The sequence below is a fragment of the Anabas testudineus genome, chromosome 22 (assembly GCF_900324465.2).
Source record: "Anabas testudineus chromosome 22, fAnaTes1.2, whole genome shotgun sequence".
NCBI lineage: Eukaryota > Metazoa > Chordata > Actinopteri > Anabantiformes > Anabantidae > Anabas > Anabas testudineus.
The window spans coordinates 6325611-6343917 of record NC_046630.1 but is presented as its reverse complement, the minus strand read 5'-3'; the positions used below and the strand labels follow the sequence as shown (position 1 = coordinate 6343917).

The 18307-nt window shown below is 41.0% G+C and overlaps 1 protein-coding gene across 1 annotated transcript; it reads left to right on the top strand.

Annotated features, from left to right (window-relative positions):
• The first annotated feature begins 947 nt into the window (after positions 1-947).
• On the top strand, positions 948-18307 carry palm1b (paralemmin 1b). Its single transcript, XM_026340367.1, has 6 exons — positions 948-1396; positions 11871-11913; positions 12574-12654; positions 16406-16521; positions 16791-16861; positions 17101-18307. Exons 2-6 carry the CDS (start codon positions 11872-11874, stop codon positions 17478-17480), a joined length of 690 nt encoding a protein of 229 aa, XP_026196152.1. The 5' UTR covers positions 948-1396; position 11871; the 3' UTR covers positions 17481-18307.

Here is an 18307-nt window from a genome sequence, read left to right as displayed (position 1 = left end):
CACCAATTAGATGTACAATGCATTTTAAACTGTGATAGAAACATAAATGTTGCTGTTCTTGTCCAGATTTGTTGAAAAAAGTCTTCTTAATCCAAAATAATACTGTATGATTGTTAAATAATTATTATTTATCGCTGAATTGCAGTGGGCTGAAAGTAAAAGTACAGTACTACAGTGATCGTACCACCTATGTCAAATTATTTTTGTCTTCAACAGAAAACCATCTGGTAAAACTTGCTAAAGCTATTTGCAACATCATTTTAATTTTGTCCCTTTTGTAGAAAATATTTAAGCTACAGGGAGCAAAGATTTCTGTTAATGTGTATTTATTTCTTTAATCAATTTCACTGAATAGCGATTTATTCTAAAGCAAATAAAAAGGAATGTGATCTTAAAGTCTTAAAGTCAACACACAATCCTGCTGTGAAAAATATTTCCTTAGTTCATCCATCACCAATGAACTGGCAGACAGAAATAAAAAATATATAATAATAATAATAATAAAAACATATGTGCAATTCGAGCGCCACCTGCTGGATGTTTGGTGCAGGTGCACCATTATCCGAGGAGGCAGATGTGCGAGAAGGAATTTAGGTCAGATTTAATATTATTTCATTATTTCTTCCTTAATAAAAAATAGCAGATCAACAAGTGGACTCCAGTTCAACATCACTGTTACCAGGGAACCTGGGGTTGTGTATGTGACTGAAGGCTGGATGCATCTTCTGGGGTTCGTGCCATTGAGACTTTCCACCACTAGATGGACACGTGGAGCAGCAGAACTGGAAGAATGGTCCTTTCTCCTCCTGCAACTGTTTTTTTGATCCCATTTTTAGACTGCACGTAGGCTACACCTCTCTTCTGCGCCCAGAAGCAGAGGGCCTGCTTTCTTGGGCGTCATATGATAAGACTGGAACGGAGCCAGCAGGGCCCCCGTTTGGAGAGGAGGACCTATATCTCAGGCAACTCGCGCAGCCAGGGCCCCTTTTATCTCCACCAGGCAAAAAAGGAGGCGTATCCTCTTCCCTCAGCGCTCCCTATCACACACAGTGTGACTCTCACTCTCTCACCCCGACACTAACTAGACCACAACCTGCAGCAGACGACGCCCCACAGCCCATGAGATTTACACCAAGATCAGAGCCAAGTGCGTCGTGCGTTTTTTTTAATTATCATTTTCTCCTGAGAGGAAACTATCGGGGTCTTATAGTCGGGCTGTGCGCACAAGCTGCCCGCGGCATCACCTCAGCAATAACAGAAGGGGTGCCAGCCAGAAGACGAAGAGGAGGAGGAGGAGGAGGAGGCGAAGAAGAAGAGGGCTGAGAGTATCCGAACTGACGCTCAGACATAAACAAGAAGACGTCTGCGGCGGAGAGCGACAGGGATCGGCAGCTGAGTAAGTCGTGATGTGTTGTGCGGTGCTTGTGTCCGTGTGCTCCGCTGGATGAGCGGCTGTGGGCGATTTGTCCAGCGGGCGCAAAATTTAAGCTTCCACCTGGGCGGCATCCTTTAAAATGGGACATGAGGGACGACAGAGCGGGACAGATGGATGGAGGGGAGGCAGATTATTGACCGTGTGTTCACTAGGACTCTAGTGAGAGTCCGTACTGTAAACACGGTGGCGCTGCGTGCGTTAATGTGAGGTTACAACCGAAAATGGCAAGAGGCGCAGCGTCAGGTCAAAATAACAAGATGACAGAGGAGGCAGGGGCTGGTTTTCGAGTCAAAGACAGAAATAAATCTGCGTTATGTCATGTCACCATTCAGTATGTCTTACTATACTCATCCAGCCGTGATGCAGCCAGGCCGACAGGTGTAGCGACATGTTTACGCAGACGGCTGATGATGATCCATCATGTACGTCGATCGGTTTTTTGTTTTTTTCTGCATCGACGGTGATTTTCCAGTGGCGCCAGCCGTCACTGCATGGCTGAGAGATGCTGACTGGCTACAGCCTGTGGAGGAGAGGAGAGAGGAGAGTAACGGGGGTATTTTTCTGGTGTGTTGTGATGTGAGCAGTCTGCTCCAACATGGCGCGCATGAGCTGATAAACCTTGGCCATTACACACTCACTCTGGAATTTCCACTGTGTGCTGGACCAGGCGGTTTTGGGTTGGGATAGCAGAAAAAAGGAGACAGCCAGAATTCATTTCAGCTCAGGTTGCCATTGGTGATGGAGCCTGGCTTCTCCATCCTCGCAGATCATCACGTAGGCTTCTGTTGATATTGCTATTTCTGTCTGAGAATAGAACAATGTCAGCTGGAGCTACTCCATTAACATTACTCTGTTTTTGTAATTATGTTTGATGGCGGCAGGTACTCAGACAAAGAGCATGTTTATGTTTGGTCTTGTGTCCATTGTTTCTCTCCCGGGTTTCTGCCCTATGAAGTGTCCTGACTGTTGTGGACAACATCTTTGTTGACCATCAAGTGCATGACTATAGTGTGGAATCTATAAACATAACACCCCCATTACGATTCAGAGGGAATTTATAGGAGTCTTCAAAGTGTAGACGGGACATCTGGCCTTTGTTTCATTCATCTAAATAGCAAGAGTGACACCTGGAAATTGTGAGAAAGTACGCACAGTGAAAGTGAGTGGCTCTTCTTCCAGAACAGTTACATACATACAGGCCATTCGTTTGTCATGTCATCATCAGGTGTGAAGATGAGTGTCGATGTTGAAACGAAGCCGAGACTCTCCTCCGTTTGTGTCTGAATGTCTGGTGAAGAAGGCAAAGAAGGTCAAGACCAGTGCAGACGTATGCTACGTATTTTAGTGTAAAAAGTAGATGGAAAAAGTCTTCATCAGTAGTTAGTGGGTCTAGTAACAAAGTACAAGAGTCATTAAATAAAACAAATGTTTAAGATCCTGTGCTCTTCTTCTTGGAAAGTTGGTAGCAGTTAAATGTTTCAAACCAACAGGAAAAACGTTCAGTCTTCGTGACTCAGCCTCCAGACGTACAGTAACATACAAGAAATGCATCATTGGTTATTACAAATATAGATCCCTGAGCACATAAATGAAAGCACTAAATTATGAATCATTGTACGTACTGAGTGATCTTGTTACTGCAACATAAAAGTCTGATTTTGTTAAATCTGTGTGTTTATGTTGCTGCAAATTCAAAAAAAAGTGGAAGAAGTACAGTGTTGGCATCAAGTTCTGTCACCATTTTATTGTCTGTTCTGTTGTTTGATTGTGTACATAAGACACGTGAAGTCCACCGCAGGCCTCGGCGTGTCCATGTGTGAGCTGTGGCTCTATATTCAGCTGGCTGCTCTGTGTTGTGTCAGCAACTCGCGGCAGAGCTGACAGCATTTGTCTCGTCCAGCCAATCATCATTCTGCATCACGGCACTGGACAGCCACATTTGTCTGTGTGTGTGTTTGCATGCCGTGCACATTTCAGTATATTTAGTTGCTTCGAGAGAAACAAAGATATGGCTTGTGCATGTGTGTCTGCGCTGATGACTGTCTCCTGCCCTGGCAGGCCGGGGACTGGGATGTATCTGCTTTCACTAATTTAGATAGGGGGAAATAGGCTGGGAACCGGAAGGCCATTTATTGGACAGTCAGTGGAAAATTAGTTGAAATATGACTAAAATCCTCCACTGCCAGCTACATTCACTGTGCCGTCCACTAGCTGTCCTGCACACAGCTTCAGGCAAACGACATCCATGGAATTGTGTTGATGCTAATATTGAAACAAAAAAAAAGATGATTTGTCATAAATCACTACAAACCAGTGCTCATTTACGCTGTCTGTTCAGTGAGATGGCAGCTTTATGTCACAGTCATCATACGTCCCTAAACACATCTCTTGTTAGTAGCACTGTATGTCAGTGTTTACATGCCGTTACAGCTTCCCCCAAATCATTAAAAAGTAATTAATGCAGGTTTAATAAAAATTCTAGGGTAACTTTTACATCCAAATGGAGAGCAGTAACTTTATATTGAAGCTTAATATTTCAATTTTACATAGTGGGGTTGCATTTTCGTGCAACATCTTTACAAGAGGACAACATGCGTCTCTCAGATTCATATCCTGCCCTGAGCAAGCAGCCCTAGACTGATGGATATTGCTAATTACCCTCACTGACCTTGCTGTCATTAGGAAGCTATCTATGCAGTGGTTACAAAATCAGATCAGTAGGCTCTTCTTGGAAAATGAATGACATGCATTACATAAGCCCTTACTGTTACTCTTTTGTGCTGAGAGATTGTATTGTAGGAGAAAAGAGGAAGTAGAAGTGAAAGCTTGCTCAGCAAGCATGGAGAGAGATAAGGAGCGACATCTGGGCAGATGTTAGAGATGTGAGATAATGCAAACCACCTTGCCCTTTCTGTCTCCATGCTTTCTCACTTTCTATTAATCTCTGCCTGCTCTTTTCCAAATGGATAGTCACCTTTTCTTTTTTTTAATCTCTCATTACAAACCCCTCCTTGCTGCATTGTCATGACAGATAAGAGAAAAGAGGATTTGTTTTTTTTTTCCTCACTTCCCAAGAGATAGTCTGTCTTCAGATAAACTGTCATTTTTAGCCACTAAGTCGTTTTAATCTCAGAGAGATTGTTGTAGTGAGCATATGTTTGTCCATTCGTGTGTGTGTGTGTGTGTTACCCACCCCACTCATATGATGATCATAAGCTGTTGCAAAGATGAGATCAAAAGGACTATTGATAAGAAGAACAGTGGAGTTATCTGTACACACATTTTCACATATGAACATCTGGTTTAAGGAGAATATTTGGAATATTGTGTAGTAAAATTAGAATAATATGAATATTAGGACTTGCAATTTAATCATTTTTTTTATCATTTGTAAGTCTGTATAGACCAAAAACATACACAAGCATCAACGATTCCTGAGCCTCTTGAGAGCTTTAAGTGGGAGCTGGGCTCTTGTCATAAGGGGAGGCGTCTATTTGGCTTAATGGTTCCTGCGTTAACATTGAAAGACGGCTCCAGTAATGTAAGGCCACAGACTTCCTATATCCGGATATATATGTCGTTTGCTGATTGGCCAGACAGGCAGAGAGTACAAAGGAGAAAGTACACTATGGAAATTGACTTTCTGTAAACATAAAAGGAACACTGTCAGCAGAACAGGTTGATGCTAATGCTGTTAACAGTGCTTTCACAAAAGCATGCACGCTGAGGTGAAAGTCAATTAATACTAGAGACACTGCACTATTCTGCACTCTCCAAACCTCTTAAAACATCTTTAAGCCTTAATAAGTAAGAGTGGCGTTTTGTGTGCCACTTGGAGAAACATTTCTCCAACAACCAAGTGATAAGTTCTGTACTATCTTTGGGATTTTTATTGCAACATTAGAGTTAAAGTGGAAATTAAATGAAACAAAGGACACATTGTAAAATTCCAGTTGCTCTAGTTCTAGTTTTGCTTTTTCATTGCAAGCAGGAGGGGCAGGGACACGGATTTAAGCCCTTTAACCAAGATTCCCATTGCAGCTCTGCTGTTTTATTGCAAAACCAACTGTGTCTTGTCAGTTCTTTATAATGTTTTTGTCGCTCCTATTCCTATTAAAACCCCACCTGTGCAGCAGAACAGGCTGTTTACCAGGCGTGGAGCAAATTTTTAAATAGTAAACAATGTGTACATCATTTTTACGTGACACACTCCATGTTTTTGGATGGAGTTAACAGAAACACCTGCCCATTCCAGATCCACATCCAAACCTGGCTGGGAAAGAAGGCCTCCGAAGGTTTGTCCCCCTGTGCCTGTTTGAATTGGCTATCAGAAAGCCCTTATCATATCACAACCTCACTGCCCAAATTTGGAAATTCTAAATCTAGCAGTTGAACCAGAAGTCAGATCTAAAACATCCCATCACATAAAGCATCCTGTCGAGGGAGCTGTAGACTCTGCATTTCCTCGATATATAAAATGTTAGAAATACAACACCGCACATTCACAGTGAAAAGATTTACTGGCGTGGAAGAAAAGGAGGTCAAGTGTGGTGAAGTAAAGAAATGTGATCATCCAGGGAGAAGATGTCAGTGTCAGGTCAGCATCTTTACAAGAGGCGTAACAAGAAAGAGGCTTGTTGGCAGCTGGTATCTAAGATTTTAGGCACATTAGAAACTGATGAGGAGGTAGGAGTAAAAGCAGAAATATGCTCTCAGGTCAAGGTTGGATGACACATAATGCTTAAATAAATGATCAAACAGCCTCTAAAACTCACTCCAACCCCCATATTTCTTATGTCAGAATGGGGTTTACAAAAACAAATATAGTATGTACTATGATGACATATACTACACTGGCTTTCGACTGCCTTTGCACTGATTTTGCACATCCAAATCAATTCAGGATTCGGTAGGCTGACGGCACCAGGCAGCCTGTGAAAACAGTTTTATAATGTGTTCTGTGCCTCTGACGGAGCTTTGTCGACTCCTAGAAAAATAATCCTACTCATGTCACTGAGGTTATCTTAGCTTCAGCTTAAAGTCTCTAAACTTTTAGGCTGTGGTTACATTCAAAAGATTTTGGCATTTCTAATGAAAAGACATTTTTTATTAGCATTATGGAGCCTGGTGTATTTTGCTGCTTGACTAATGTTATGAGCTACAGCTACATTGAAGTAAATGTCAGGAGCATTGTGCGTATGCAGTGTTAAATCACTGTGGCGCTCTAAATGGTAATTGCATTATGTTAACATCATTAACAAATAAGTACACAAAGTCACAATTCATTAAGTCTTTGTGGCCTGCCAACGACGGGGTAAGCATGTCAGAACTGACTCTCACTGCTCTCTGATCACCTCATCCCACCTCACATGTCAGCCTGTGTGTAGCTTCTCATGCATTTGTTCTCTCAACATGATGTTACAGAGTATTTCACACTTTTCTGTTGTGACAGAGATGTTATTTATTGGCAACCTCAGTGGGGAAAGGAGCTTTACCCTCTGCCCCCCTGAAATACTAACATGTGACCTCAGCTGACATCCTCCAGTTTTTTTTGGCACTGAATTGTTTATGTGTGCCGAATGTGTGTTGTTCTTCAGATAGAAGCACGCGGAGCTGCATGTGGGGTGGTGAAGAAGTCCTGGTGTTCGTTTGCCTGGGATGTATTTGTGTGTGTGTGTGACTGGGGCAGAAACGCAGGGAGGAGCATTGTTGTCCTAGTGCTCTTTTGGCCTGAAGGAAGGAAGATGTGGAAGTGGGGAGTGGAGAAAAGGAGAAAGAAGTGGCACTCCAACACAGCGAGTGTGAAGGGGATTTAGGATTAGTTTCCTCTTCCAGAGTCTCTCAGTTTTCCAATGCAGAGCTTAGGTCATTAAGCGTAAGAGTCATTTTCACATCATCATTCTGTTTGAAGAGGAAAGAAATTCTATGCAAGACAATGCAGTGTATTCATGTTTGTGTTTGCAGTGGTGAGGAGTACTGTACTTTTATTTTTTATACTTGTACTCGAGTAAATGATCCACCACTGTGTGAAAGAAGTACACTGTACTTCCTCATTTCTCTCTGTTCCATCTCGTTTTTACACAGGAGTTTGCTTGTGTGTGTCATTTTGACTGCACAATATCAGTTAAAAGGTTCTTGATTGTACAAATTAACACCTGAGTGAACACATTTTCTTTTCACAAGGCAAGAAATAGGCTATTAGAGTGTGCACGCCACTATTGTATAATTGGAGCCATTAGAGGCTATTTTCAAGTTAATTGTGGTAACTTGAAAAATGCAGCTGTCACAAGAGTGTGCATAACATATAATTAACATTACCTCCCTCAGTGTCTTCTGAGACATGGTTTAGTTTAAGCATAAATGTGCCAATTGTTAATGTCCTTTTTTTATAAATGACACACCATACCGTGTGCTTGCCATACACATGATTGTAATGTTATAGGAGTGAGATCAGTTTGGGCATTGTGCTCAATGTGTTTACTATCTAATGCAGCAGTTGCGGTAAAACATGCTGTGCTATTATGAGTGTGTGTGAGCGTTTGAGGGGCAGGATCAGCACCAGCAGTGTCCACTTCCAGGTTATTGTGGTGTTTGGTTAAGACAGTCTGAGATTAGGGGGTGGTGAGACCTGTTGTAATCAAGCGCTAGTGCCAACAGATCCACATTGTGGTCGTCCTCGAGCTATGGAGTGTTACTATTCTCATGTCGAGATCAGGGCTGTGTGCACTCGCTGACCTTTTTACTTTTAGACTGTGTAGCCTAAGAATGAATACATCTCCTAAATGACTTTTCAAAGCATATTAGTGTAATTGACTGTAACAAACCTGTTTCTTTCATAGAAACAGCTCTAAAAGGTTACAAAAGAAAGGTTTTTGTCAGAGCATGGACAGTTATTTTGAAAAGTGAGAGGTTGGCACCACAATCAAAATATACAGCGGCAAGAAAAAGTATGTGGAATTTTAAGGTTTTCTGCTTGAATTTGTCATAAAATGTGATCTGATATTAATCTAAGTCGAGATTATTAATAAATATAATGTGCCTAAAATAAAAGCACAAAAACATTCAGATTTTTTATTTATTTTTTGAGAACAACTATATTACTTTTAGGGTGTGAACTAGAGCTGCTTTGACAGACAAAAACGCTCTTTTGAGTTTGCTCCGCACAAGAGGTATGTGCTCATGTGAGCCATGCTTTCATAGGATCGACTTTAGAAATTAACCAGTCTACAGCAAACAATCTGCAAATGGAGACACTTCTACCGAGATGTGGGCAGCCAGTCAAAATGACCCCAAGAACACTCAATAATGAGGTAAAGAAACAACCTCAAGTGACAGCCAAAGATTTGAAGGCATCATTGGAACTGGCTAACATCTGTGTTCATGAGTCTACAGTAGGTAAATCATTGAACTAGCAGGGTGTCTCTGGCAGGACACCACGAAGGAAGCTGCTGCTTAATAAAAAGAACATTGCTGCACGCCTGAAGTTTGCAAAGAGCACATAACACTCCACAGCAGTATTGGCAAAATGTTTTGTTGACTGATGAAACTAAGATTGAACTATTTGGAAAGAACAGACAGCACTATATCTGGCATAAAAAGGTCACAGTGTATCATCATGAAATCATCCAAAGTACAGTTATCTTCTCAATAAAGACATGAAAGATGAAAAATGAAAATCAGGTAACATTTAATGACTAATGAATGCAGAAAACCACGGAATTCCAAAAGGTTCACATACTTTTCTTGCCACTGTATATCTAACTGAAGCCACTAATGTGCATCTAATTTAGGTTTCTTTTAAATCCAAGCTAGGTCGGCATGATATACTTAAACAAAGATGCTCAGTGGGATTATTATTCATTTAGCTCCGTAGACATAAAGCTAATCACTTTTAGGCCATTTTAGTGCAGATAAAGTAAAGTAACTGCTGGTGCCAGTGGACTGTGATCCCTGCGCTATTAGAATCGGATGTTGGTGCTCTATGGAGGCAGTTAATGTGTTCCTGGAAATGCTACAGCAGCAGTGCACTCAACATTCAATAGCGCTGTTCAGTATCCCTGACTTCTTCTGCCATACACCTGCCCTGACATATTCTCTAACACACCCCTGCTTTTACTGTGTAAGTCTGTCAGCTAGGCAACCACTTCCTCTGTCTGTCATGTCCATGACCAATACTGCCAGCCCATTATATTTATATGATATTATATTTATCTCTGTCTCTGTTGGCCTGTCTGTGAGTGACTGCTGTCATCCCTGGATGATCCTTCTCTGTCAGACATAAATGTAATTACTCTTCTAATAATGTTGCAAAGATAAATGAATGTGTGTCTTTACCTTCTTGCTGTTTGTTCATAATTTATGAAAGAAGCAGCATGATAAAGGTCCACAATACTCCAACAATTTGTAAGTGGCTGTAGCTCATCCCAAGGTTGATGGGCAACTCCCAGTTGCTCCTGGCCATCTATGTGCACCTGCCCAATAACAATTTCCCCATGGGGATCAATAAAATAGTTAGAAATTAATAATTTATATTGTCCCTGTCTTTAAAAAACTTTACATTAACAGTCAGCCCTGTTAAATGTGGATACGAGAGCAGTTGTTCAACAGTTAAACTCAAAGCATTAACAGTATAAAACACAGAATCCAGAACTTTCATGTGACACACTTGTTTTGTATCATGTGTATCTATAGTTTCTTATGACTGTGGTGGGTGGTTTATGTGCAGGTCTCTCCCAATAAATATTTGAGTAAGATGCACAAACTTATGTAGAGTCTTATTTAGAGCAATGCAGGTTACATTTTCTTCTGCTAAATTACATACTTTAGTTTTTCTTCCTTGCCTCCATGAAGCTGTCACGGCTAAACTGAGGGTCAGTGCTCATGATCTTTGCCAGGTCAGGTCAGGGCAGTCGATGATTTAATAACAGAGTTTACCCAGTGCTTCCAGGCCTCTTTCATACCACTGATGAACGGATCCAGTTGAGTTCCCACATGCTCCGTCAGCTACTGTAACTGCCCAGCTGTAACCTGAGGGCTGGGAAGGGAAGGGGATTTAGAGAGAAACCACAACAAAAACAAACTGTGTCTCAATTTAATTAGATGATTGTGGTTTTACCTTTTCTCTAAAGTGTTGTGATATAGCTGACAACAGTGTGGTTTTTAAATGTATGCGTGCAGAAAAGCTAGAAGCGTGAGACCCCTTAAGTCCTAAAACTTCAATGAATGGACAGTAAGTTACCAAGCATGACGACAAATGTATGTTCTTTATGTTTGGAGAAGGACCAGTGTTGCTTCACTAGATGCCTTTTTGGAAATAAAAAAACTGGTTGCATTCCCACCAAGACTAAACCAAGGGTAAAGTAGGAGGGATATTATATGTTCATATGTTGAGTTCTCCTAATGACTCCTAATTTAAATAATTTGAATAATTTATTCTCCTCCATTAAATCCATCAAATGACTACTTCACCTCTCTTTGAAATAATCATACATGATATGGTTTCTCAGGTGATACATTTCCTCATGTCCAAATTTGAATTTAGAAATATTGTAATTAGGGTTACTCTGGCTTCCTACCACATTCCAAAAACATCAAGTTAGTTTAATTGGTTACTCTAAATTGCCCATAGGCATGAATGTGTGTGCATATGTGTCCCTGTGATAGACTGGCGACCTCTCTAGGGTGCAGACCGCGTCTCGTCCATGACAGCAGGAAAAGGCTTCATCATCCCTGCAACCCTTAGGAGGGCAAGCGGTTAGGATGATGGATGGGTGCAAGTAATTAGGACTTCAGCTATATTCATTATTGCATTTTTTAATTTCAGAGTAACTGATAAATTGTTTTTTCTTTAATATGTCGGAAATTAGTAAAGAATAGTAAAGTCTTGGAATCTCAACTCTTCACACAGTCCAAGCTGAAATAACTGACAATCCAAAACCTAAAGATATTCAGTTTTTATGAATGATGGGCAACTTAGGGTGATTATCATTTTTCTTCATGGACCAGATCAAATCACCCAATAACTACAGAAATAAAATAAAGCTTGAGTCGCATTGGACCTTTTTTGGGAGCATAATACTGTGAGTTTGGCCAATCCCACAGGTCCCATGTCACAGTCTTTCCCTTCTGGCTTCAATTCTGCTTCCGTCCATCCTCCATCCTGGAGCTCTGGTCTGGAACCTATTAGGGCAGGAATCTCCAGCAGAGCCCTTCTAGCACATTTGCATGCCTTCACTGACTCTCCCTGACAAGAAAGAGACACTGATTCAGTGCAAAGGGACAGATATGTAACCTCAGTCATTGGGAAGTCATTTGAAGGTAAATGGCTGGAGAACGAATGCTACAGTTACGCACGATTGTTTGTGGCTGTGTGTAGTGTTAGTGTTTCATGTGCTGTGTGGTTGTAACTCTCTTTGCCTCTCTCTCCCTACATCAGGATGTCTGAGGTGTCACAAGAGGAGAGACTCCAGGCGATCGCTGTAAGTTGTTTGTGCACAGACACTACACACACAGTGTCTCCTTTTATGTCTTACGCACATACAGAGTGCACATGAGGGCACATTGATAGCTGTAGAAACAAGAAATCATTGCTGCTTGTCAGGATCTGTCCGGCCATTTAAATGACTCAGCCTTTTAGATCCCATCTCCTTCACCCATTAGTGGACATGAAAAGCTAATGCAGAAGCTACAGCTGCCTTTTTCTTTGTCTGTCCTCTCTTTCCTTTCTGATTTATCATGTGTTTATTTCTTATCTATCACCATATCTAATGTATTTTATTGTCTAGTATAATTATGTATATTGTGATTTAACTGATTTCTTACCAAAACTTACAATATGTGGCAGACATAATGCCCTGCCATAATAAATATCTCAAAAATGTTAATTAGAGAAATTAACATTTGGATTTGACAGCATTTGCCTATAAATATATACATATTGTAACTATACATCATATTCTATCTCCTGTTACTGCTTCTCCCTAAGTGCAGTTGACCTACACATAATTATAAATCATTAGCACTTATATTAATGACTAGGGCTGAGTGTTTTAATATTGATGGCCAGTAAGATACCTGAATAATTTGCATATGACTTTGGATGAATGTGGAGTAACTGTAATGTTCATGTGTTGTTGCAGGAGAAAAGGAAGAAGCAGACAGAGATTGAAAACAAGAGGAGGCAGCTCGATGACGACCGGCGGCAACTCCAGCATCTTAAGGTACATATACTGACTTTGATTTTGTACAGGCCCTATTCCTATTTCTAAACCAGGTGTAATTATGTTACACACCTGAAAGAACACACAACATATTAATGTCCACAAACTGGTTAAATACAATTTCCTATTGTTTAGAAGAGAGTGGGGTTGTGATACAGCTCTTTAATGCAGACCTACTGTACTTTTTAAATAGTCACAGTGCGCACAAGATGCAGTCGGAGCGTCTCCAAACCTCTGCCTAAACCACCAACGCCTTCACTTGCTTAACACTTTTATGGGCTTAGTTGTGGCTGCTGGACACATGTTTCCAGTTATAAGAATCTGTTCCAGAGAAGAACTCCATCCTTGAATCCTTGAATCATTTTCACTGAATGAAGAAGGGAAATGTTATTTTCTTCAGTTACTGTACAACATCAGTTTCCTTTGCAATACTAAATGATAATGTGCATGGCTTTCGTCATGGCTGGACTTGAACATGGTGAATCTGTAAATCAGAAAACTAGAAAGTGAAATGTTCTGTGCACCGTTCAGGTAAATGAGGAAAGTGCCACTTAGCGTTCATTCATTGCCTCATCCATTGTACTTATCTGTTGCTAGATTTAACATCCCATTGTGTTATATCAGGGATATTATGTAAAAACGTAATATCCCTCGGTACTAGATCAGGTTACAGTGCAGTGAGTATTTACACACAGAGAAACATTCAACTTATTCAGTGCCAAAACACTGCTAAGATTAATGTACAGTATTAATCCATCCTATCTCTGCAACCTGAATCACTACAAGCCTCTCCCTAAACATTACCCACACTCTAAACTCATGGTCAGTCCCGTGCTTTTGGGAAATGCGCCCTACGGGTGAACAATGATCAGCTCCCACACAACAACAACATTGAACTCAGCAATTCCTTTCAAAAATATCAGTCCAACCTAGTGAGAACCTCCCAAAGTGCTGCTGTCACGGAATGTTCAGAATGGACAACAGATAACACCAGCAGCTCCCCCACATACTGTTTATGCACACTCACACTCCCTAAAACGCACACATCGAAATCCGTGTGCATGTGGGCACACGCTCGTTATATCAGAGGCCAGGCTTTTGTCGGCGTATGTGTCAGCGCTATCAAGGCTATTTCAGCCCCGGACAATTCAGCAGGACACCGATAAGAGCAAAGGTTGTGGTGCATGTGCGCCTGCGCCACTAAAGTGCCCGTGACCTGTCCTATAACCCTTGTGTGCTCCCACTTTTTCTATTTTCAGACCAAAGTTTTGTAAGTGTGTGTGTGTCGCTTCGTAAAATAACACGCAAGCTTCAGACAATGTAGAGGGTTTTAGCAGAGGAAACAGATTTTTGTCCCGCTCCCGCCAACAGGAAACGCCTTTTACACCCACCGCACCCCGCATTCGTCTCACACACACACACATAAGGGGGAAGTGTAATCACACTGTACAGGAGCATTAGAAGGTTCTTTGTGCAAACCACAGCAAGTGTTCCTTTTCTGGAGGCAGTGTATGTGTGGAAAGCCCAATAAATGTCTCAGTTTACACACCACATTTATATAACAGTGTACCTGCTCCATTGTTGAATCACTCTAGTACAGGATCATACCTACTCATCCACACAGACTCACACTCTCGCAGTGCCGACGGTATGGTGAGATGAGGTAATACAACGTTGTTAACGCAGAAAGCATTAATGGGAGTCCTGTTTTTAATTAGCTTGGCAGATACGATTATGTAGGCAGCAGTCAGCAGGTCCTTTAAATAAAATCTGAGTTGAAAACACACATTTTAGAGTAACGTAACAAAATGAAAACACCTGTATCCAGCATTGCAATACTGAAGTATTTACTTTGAGTTCACGATTGTTTACGTTCTTGATCATAGTAAGACACACTCATTTCATATCTATACATATATACAGGTACTCAAAAAACTAAAAGCAAACTTCTGTTGTGTTGTGTTGGCATATTATTTAAGATTTTAATAGACTGGGTGAACTTTATTTGGAAAAAGCAGAGTTTTGATGTGTCCACTTTGTAAAAGGAGAGATGCTGAATGAATTGTCCCTACAGCTGTCCAGCACATTTGGTTGGACGTGTGTAGACTTTGTGTGTGCGTCTGTATCACAGTTCCGCCCTTTGTCTGCTACGTTAGCAGCTTTTACTCCAAAGAACAATAGAGAGAGACATAACTTCAGTGCTCCAGCTTTGCAACTGTCTGTGCACTGGTGTGTGTGTGTGTTTGCGTACACATGAGTGATGTCAGGCATTGGGGTAGCAGGGTGTGGTGAGAGAATGAGTAAGATTGAGAGAGTAAAAAGAGAGAGAGAGAGAGAAGCAGGATTAGATTCAGTGCCCAAGAGACCATGCAGGGCTGGGGTATGAGGAGTGTTGAATTACACCGTGTGAGTGTATGTGCTGTAAAGCTCTCTACGGCTCAGGAACTTAGTTACTCAATGGAGAAAGTTGGAACAGAACAACAGACGCTGTAACAATTAGAAACACATAACCACAGATAGAAATTGAAAAAGATACATGATGACATTTACAACCTTTTTCAAGTTCATGAACTTTCTGATGGATAGAGATGCATACAAGAAAAGAGGAAGGGGCGGGGGTCAAGTCAGAGAAGAAAAAATATAAATGTGGGAGGGGGTGGGGGTTCTGTAGAAACTCTTGTTGCATCACTGGAGAGGAATTTACATCAAGCACCAGTCCAAATTTTCAGTCCAACTTGTGAAAATAAGAGCTTTTTCTTGCACTTTTCCATATGGGTGAGTTGCCTTTCACTGCTTGGTGTAACAGCTGCGAGTAAGGCACTGTTATATTTACCTCAAAGCATGCCAAGTATCTGCTTTGATATTAGTTTATCTGCAGGAGGGAATGTAGATAGAGAGTCAGAATAAGAATAGATGACTATTTGAACGCTGACAGAGGGAAGACACATTGAACTAAGGATTTAAAAAAGAAGGTGGAAGGTAGTAGAATAATAAAGTGAAAATCCACTTTAGAACAAACATTTTATTCCTGTGTAGTTCATTTTTATTTATATTTAATAATTTAATTTTAAAAATTGTGTCTCAGCATAACCTTTATACAGCGTTCTGCATATTCTTGAAATCATTGTCAAGCTCCAGGAAATGTTAGATGTGGTTTAACATTAGACGCATTTTGTTTTTATCTTTCTATCAGTGATTTATCTTAACTCTGACTCCCATGCTTAATTGAATATAATAGGACAATTATTAGTTTTGCTTTTTCAGTTCTGTGCCAGAAGCCTTGATGCTCTGGCTTGGAGCAACAGTCCACTTGGCAACAACAAGTTGGCAACAATTCTGTTTGTGACAGCCACACACAGAGTGTCAGCAGAGACAAGCTGGACACGCTCACTGGTAGATTTTTGTTTCGATTAGTTAAATGGTTTGTCTGTTTTTCTCAATGAAAGTGCCACTAATCCCTTTTGGAGAAAATGACACTGATGCACGCTAAGTAAAAATATGCAACATTTTTGAGAAACTGAAAATCTGCTAATGAAAGAATCAACTCATCAAAGAAGCATGATCAAATGATCTATTATATTGTGGCACACCCATATCAAATGCAGAATGGTTTGTGGAGAAGGCACAATAACTCTATATTCCCCTTTTTAAATAAAAATATACCCTAATAGTAAAGTTAATTATCTAACCTATCTAAGCTGTAGTTCATTCTCAGCAACCAAATGTCTATATTTGTCATCTTTGCTCGCAGTCGAAGGCACTGAGAGAACGCTGGTTGTTAGATGGAGCTCCAGCAGAGGAGGAGACTCAGAAGCGTCTGCACGAGGATGAGGTGAAGACCAAACTTCTGGAGCAGGTCATCCTCAGGTCAGCGTCTTAAAATCTCCGAGCAGAACTCTTGCCTCGCAGTACACACTAGAGACAATGATCGATGTCCGCAGCTAAGTTTTGAGCAAAGCTGATGATGCTTCTGATGTCACGTGATATTGTCATTGTCATATTGTTAAACTACAAGTGACGCAGTGCTATCATTTGCCTTGGTACATTACTGGATCAGCTCTGTGGTGTGTAGTTGTAATAATTTTTGTGTGTGTGTGTATGTGGTGTGTGGGTGTGTGTGTGTGTTGCTGAGTCAGGCTGGAGCAAGAGATTGAAGAACTAGAGTCAGGAGTACCAGCCAATAAGGGTGTGGCCAAAGAAAATGGAGGTAAGTTCAGTACCCATGGCAACATATGGACACACAGGAAATGCAGTCTTGAAAACCTGTATCAGAAAGAGAAAGTAAGCTAATAATGGCGTCTTTATTTGCTCTATTAAATTGTCCTCCTCTCTGCCAGATATCATTAAAACAATATTTCCTTTCTTTGTGTCTCTGACTTATTCTAACCACCCTCTTTCCTCTTGCCCTCTTCCAACCTTTCAATGATGCGCTGGTGCTCCCTATAGGTGAAAATGGAGTAGTGCAATCCTCTGGTCAAACCCCTAAGAGAGAGGTGACAGGGATTGAGGCCAAACTGCTGGGTCCCAGTCCTGACCAAGCTAGCGCGGACAACCCAGTCACACTCGTGTTCATGGGCTACAAGACCGTCGAAGAGGAGCAAGAGACCCGTACGGCCTTAGGAATGGAAGGGGTGGATGGCAACGTCAAGGCTGAGTTCGTCGTGATTGAGGATGGCGAGGGGAAAGCAGGAGGAGAGGCAGCCACAGGAGAGCAGGCTCCACCCAACGGGAGCATGGTGGAGAAAGAAAAGGCTAACGGAGGCGGAGAGGAGGGAGAGAAGGAAAAGGAGAAGAAACAGACCTGCAAGTGCTGCACGGTCATGTGAGCTGTGTGTGTCTGCATATGTGTGTGGGTGAGTACACACCTGTATCTGTGCAGCCATGTGTGCCATTGCATGTGTCTGTATTTGCAGATGTGTGTAACTGTATCAGTGTGGGAGAGGGAATGTGTGTGTGTGTGTGTGTGTGTGTGTGTGTGTGTGTGTGTGTGTGTGTGTGTGTGTGTGTGTGTGTGTGTGTGTGTGTACGTGTGTTTGTCAGGACTGGAAAAAAAAAACAAAAAGCTGAAGTATAGTTACCCAGCCAATACACCAACAATGAGAGCCGATACAAGCTCCAGCTACAACAACAAGAACCACAAAGACTCATAAGTACACTTTACTCTGTATACTTTCAATGATATGTATTTGACTTTTGATTTCTATTGATATTTTTCTATTTTTCTGTCTTGACATTTATATTGTATTCAGTAAGTATATCTTTATTATGGGACTGTGTACTGTAAGTTCATTGTTATTATTGTTGGGGAAAAAAAGAAAATGTATTAGCTCTCTGGATTGTACTGCTACCCACTGGGAAAAATCTGGAAATCTCACATCATCAACAGCAAACTATGAAGGACACAGACACTCAAATATATATATAAATATCTCTGTGTAGGCCTACCAACTATTTATCTGTCAATTTCATATTGCAATATTGTCTAAGATATTATTTTAAATAGTATTTTAATATATTGATATGAAATTATGTTTTATACAATGTATTTATTGTTTTGGTTCTCTGTATCATCTCCAAACATTAACTGCATGTAAGCTTGTGAGCACTACCAGACTTGCGTTGCAATCATTACAAGTGTCTTTGCTTTCTTAGA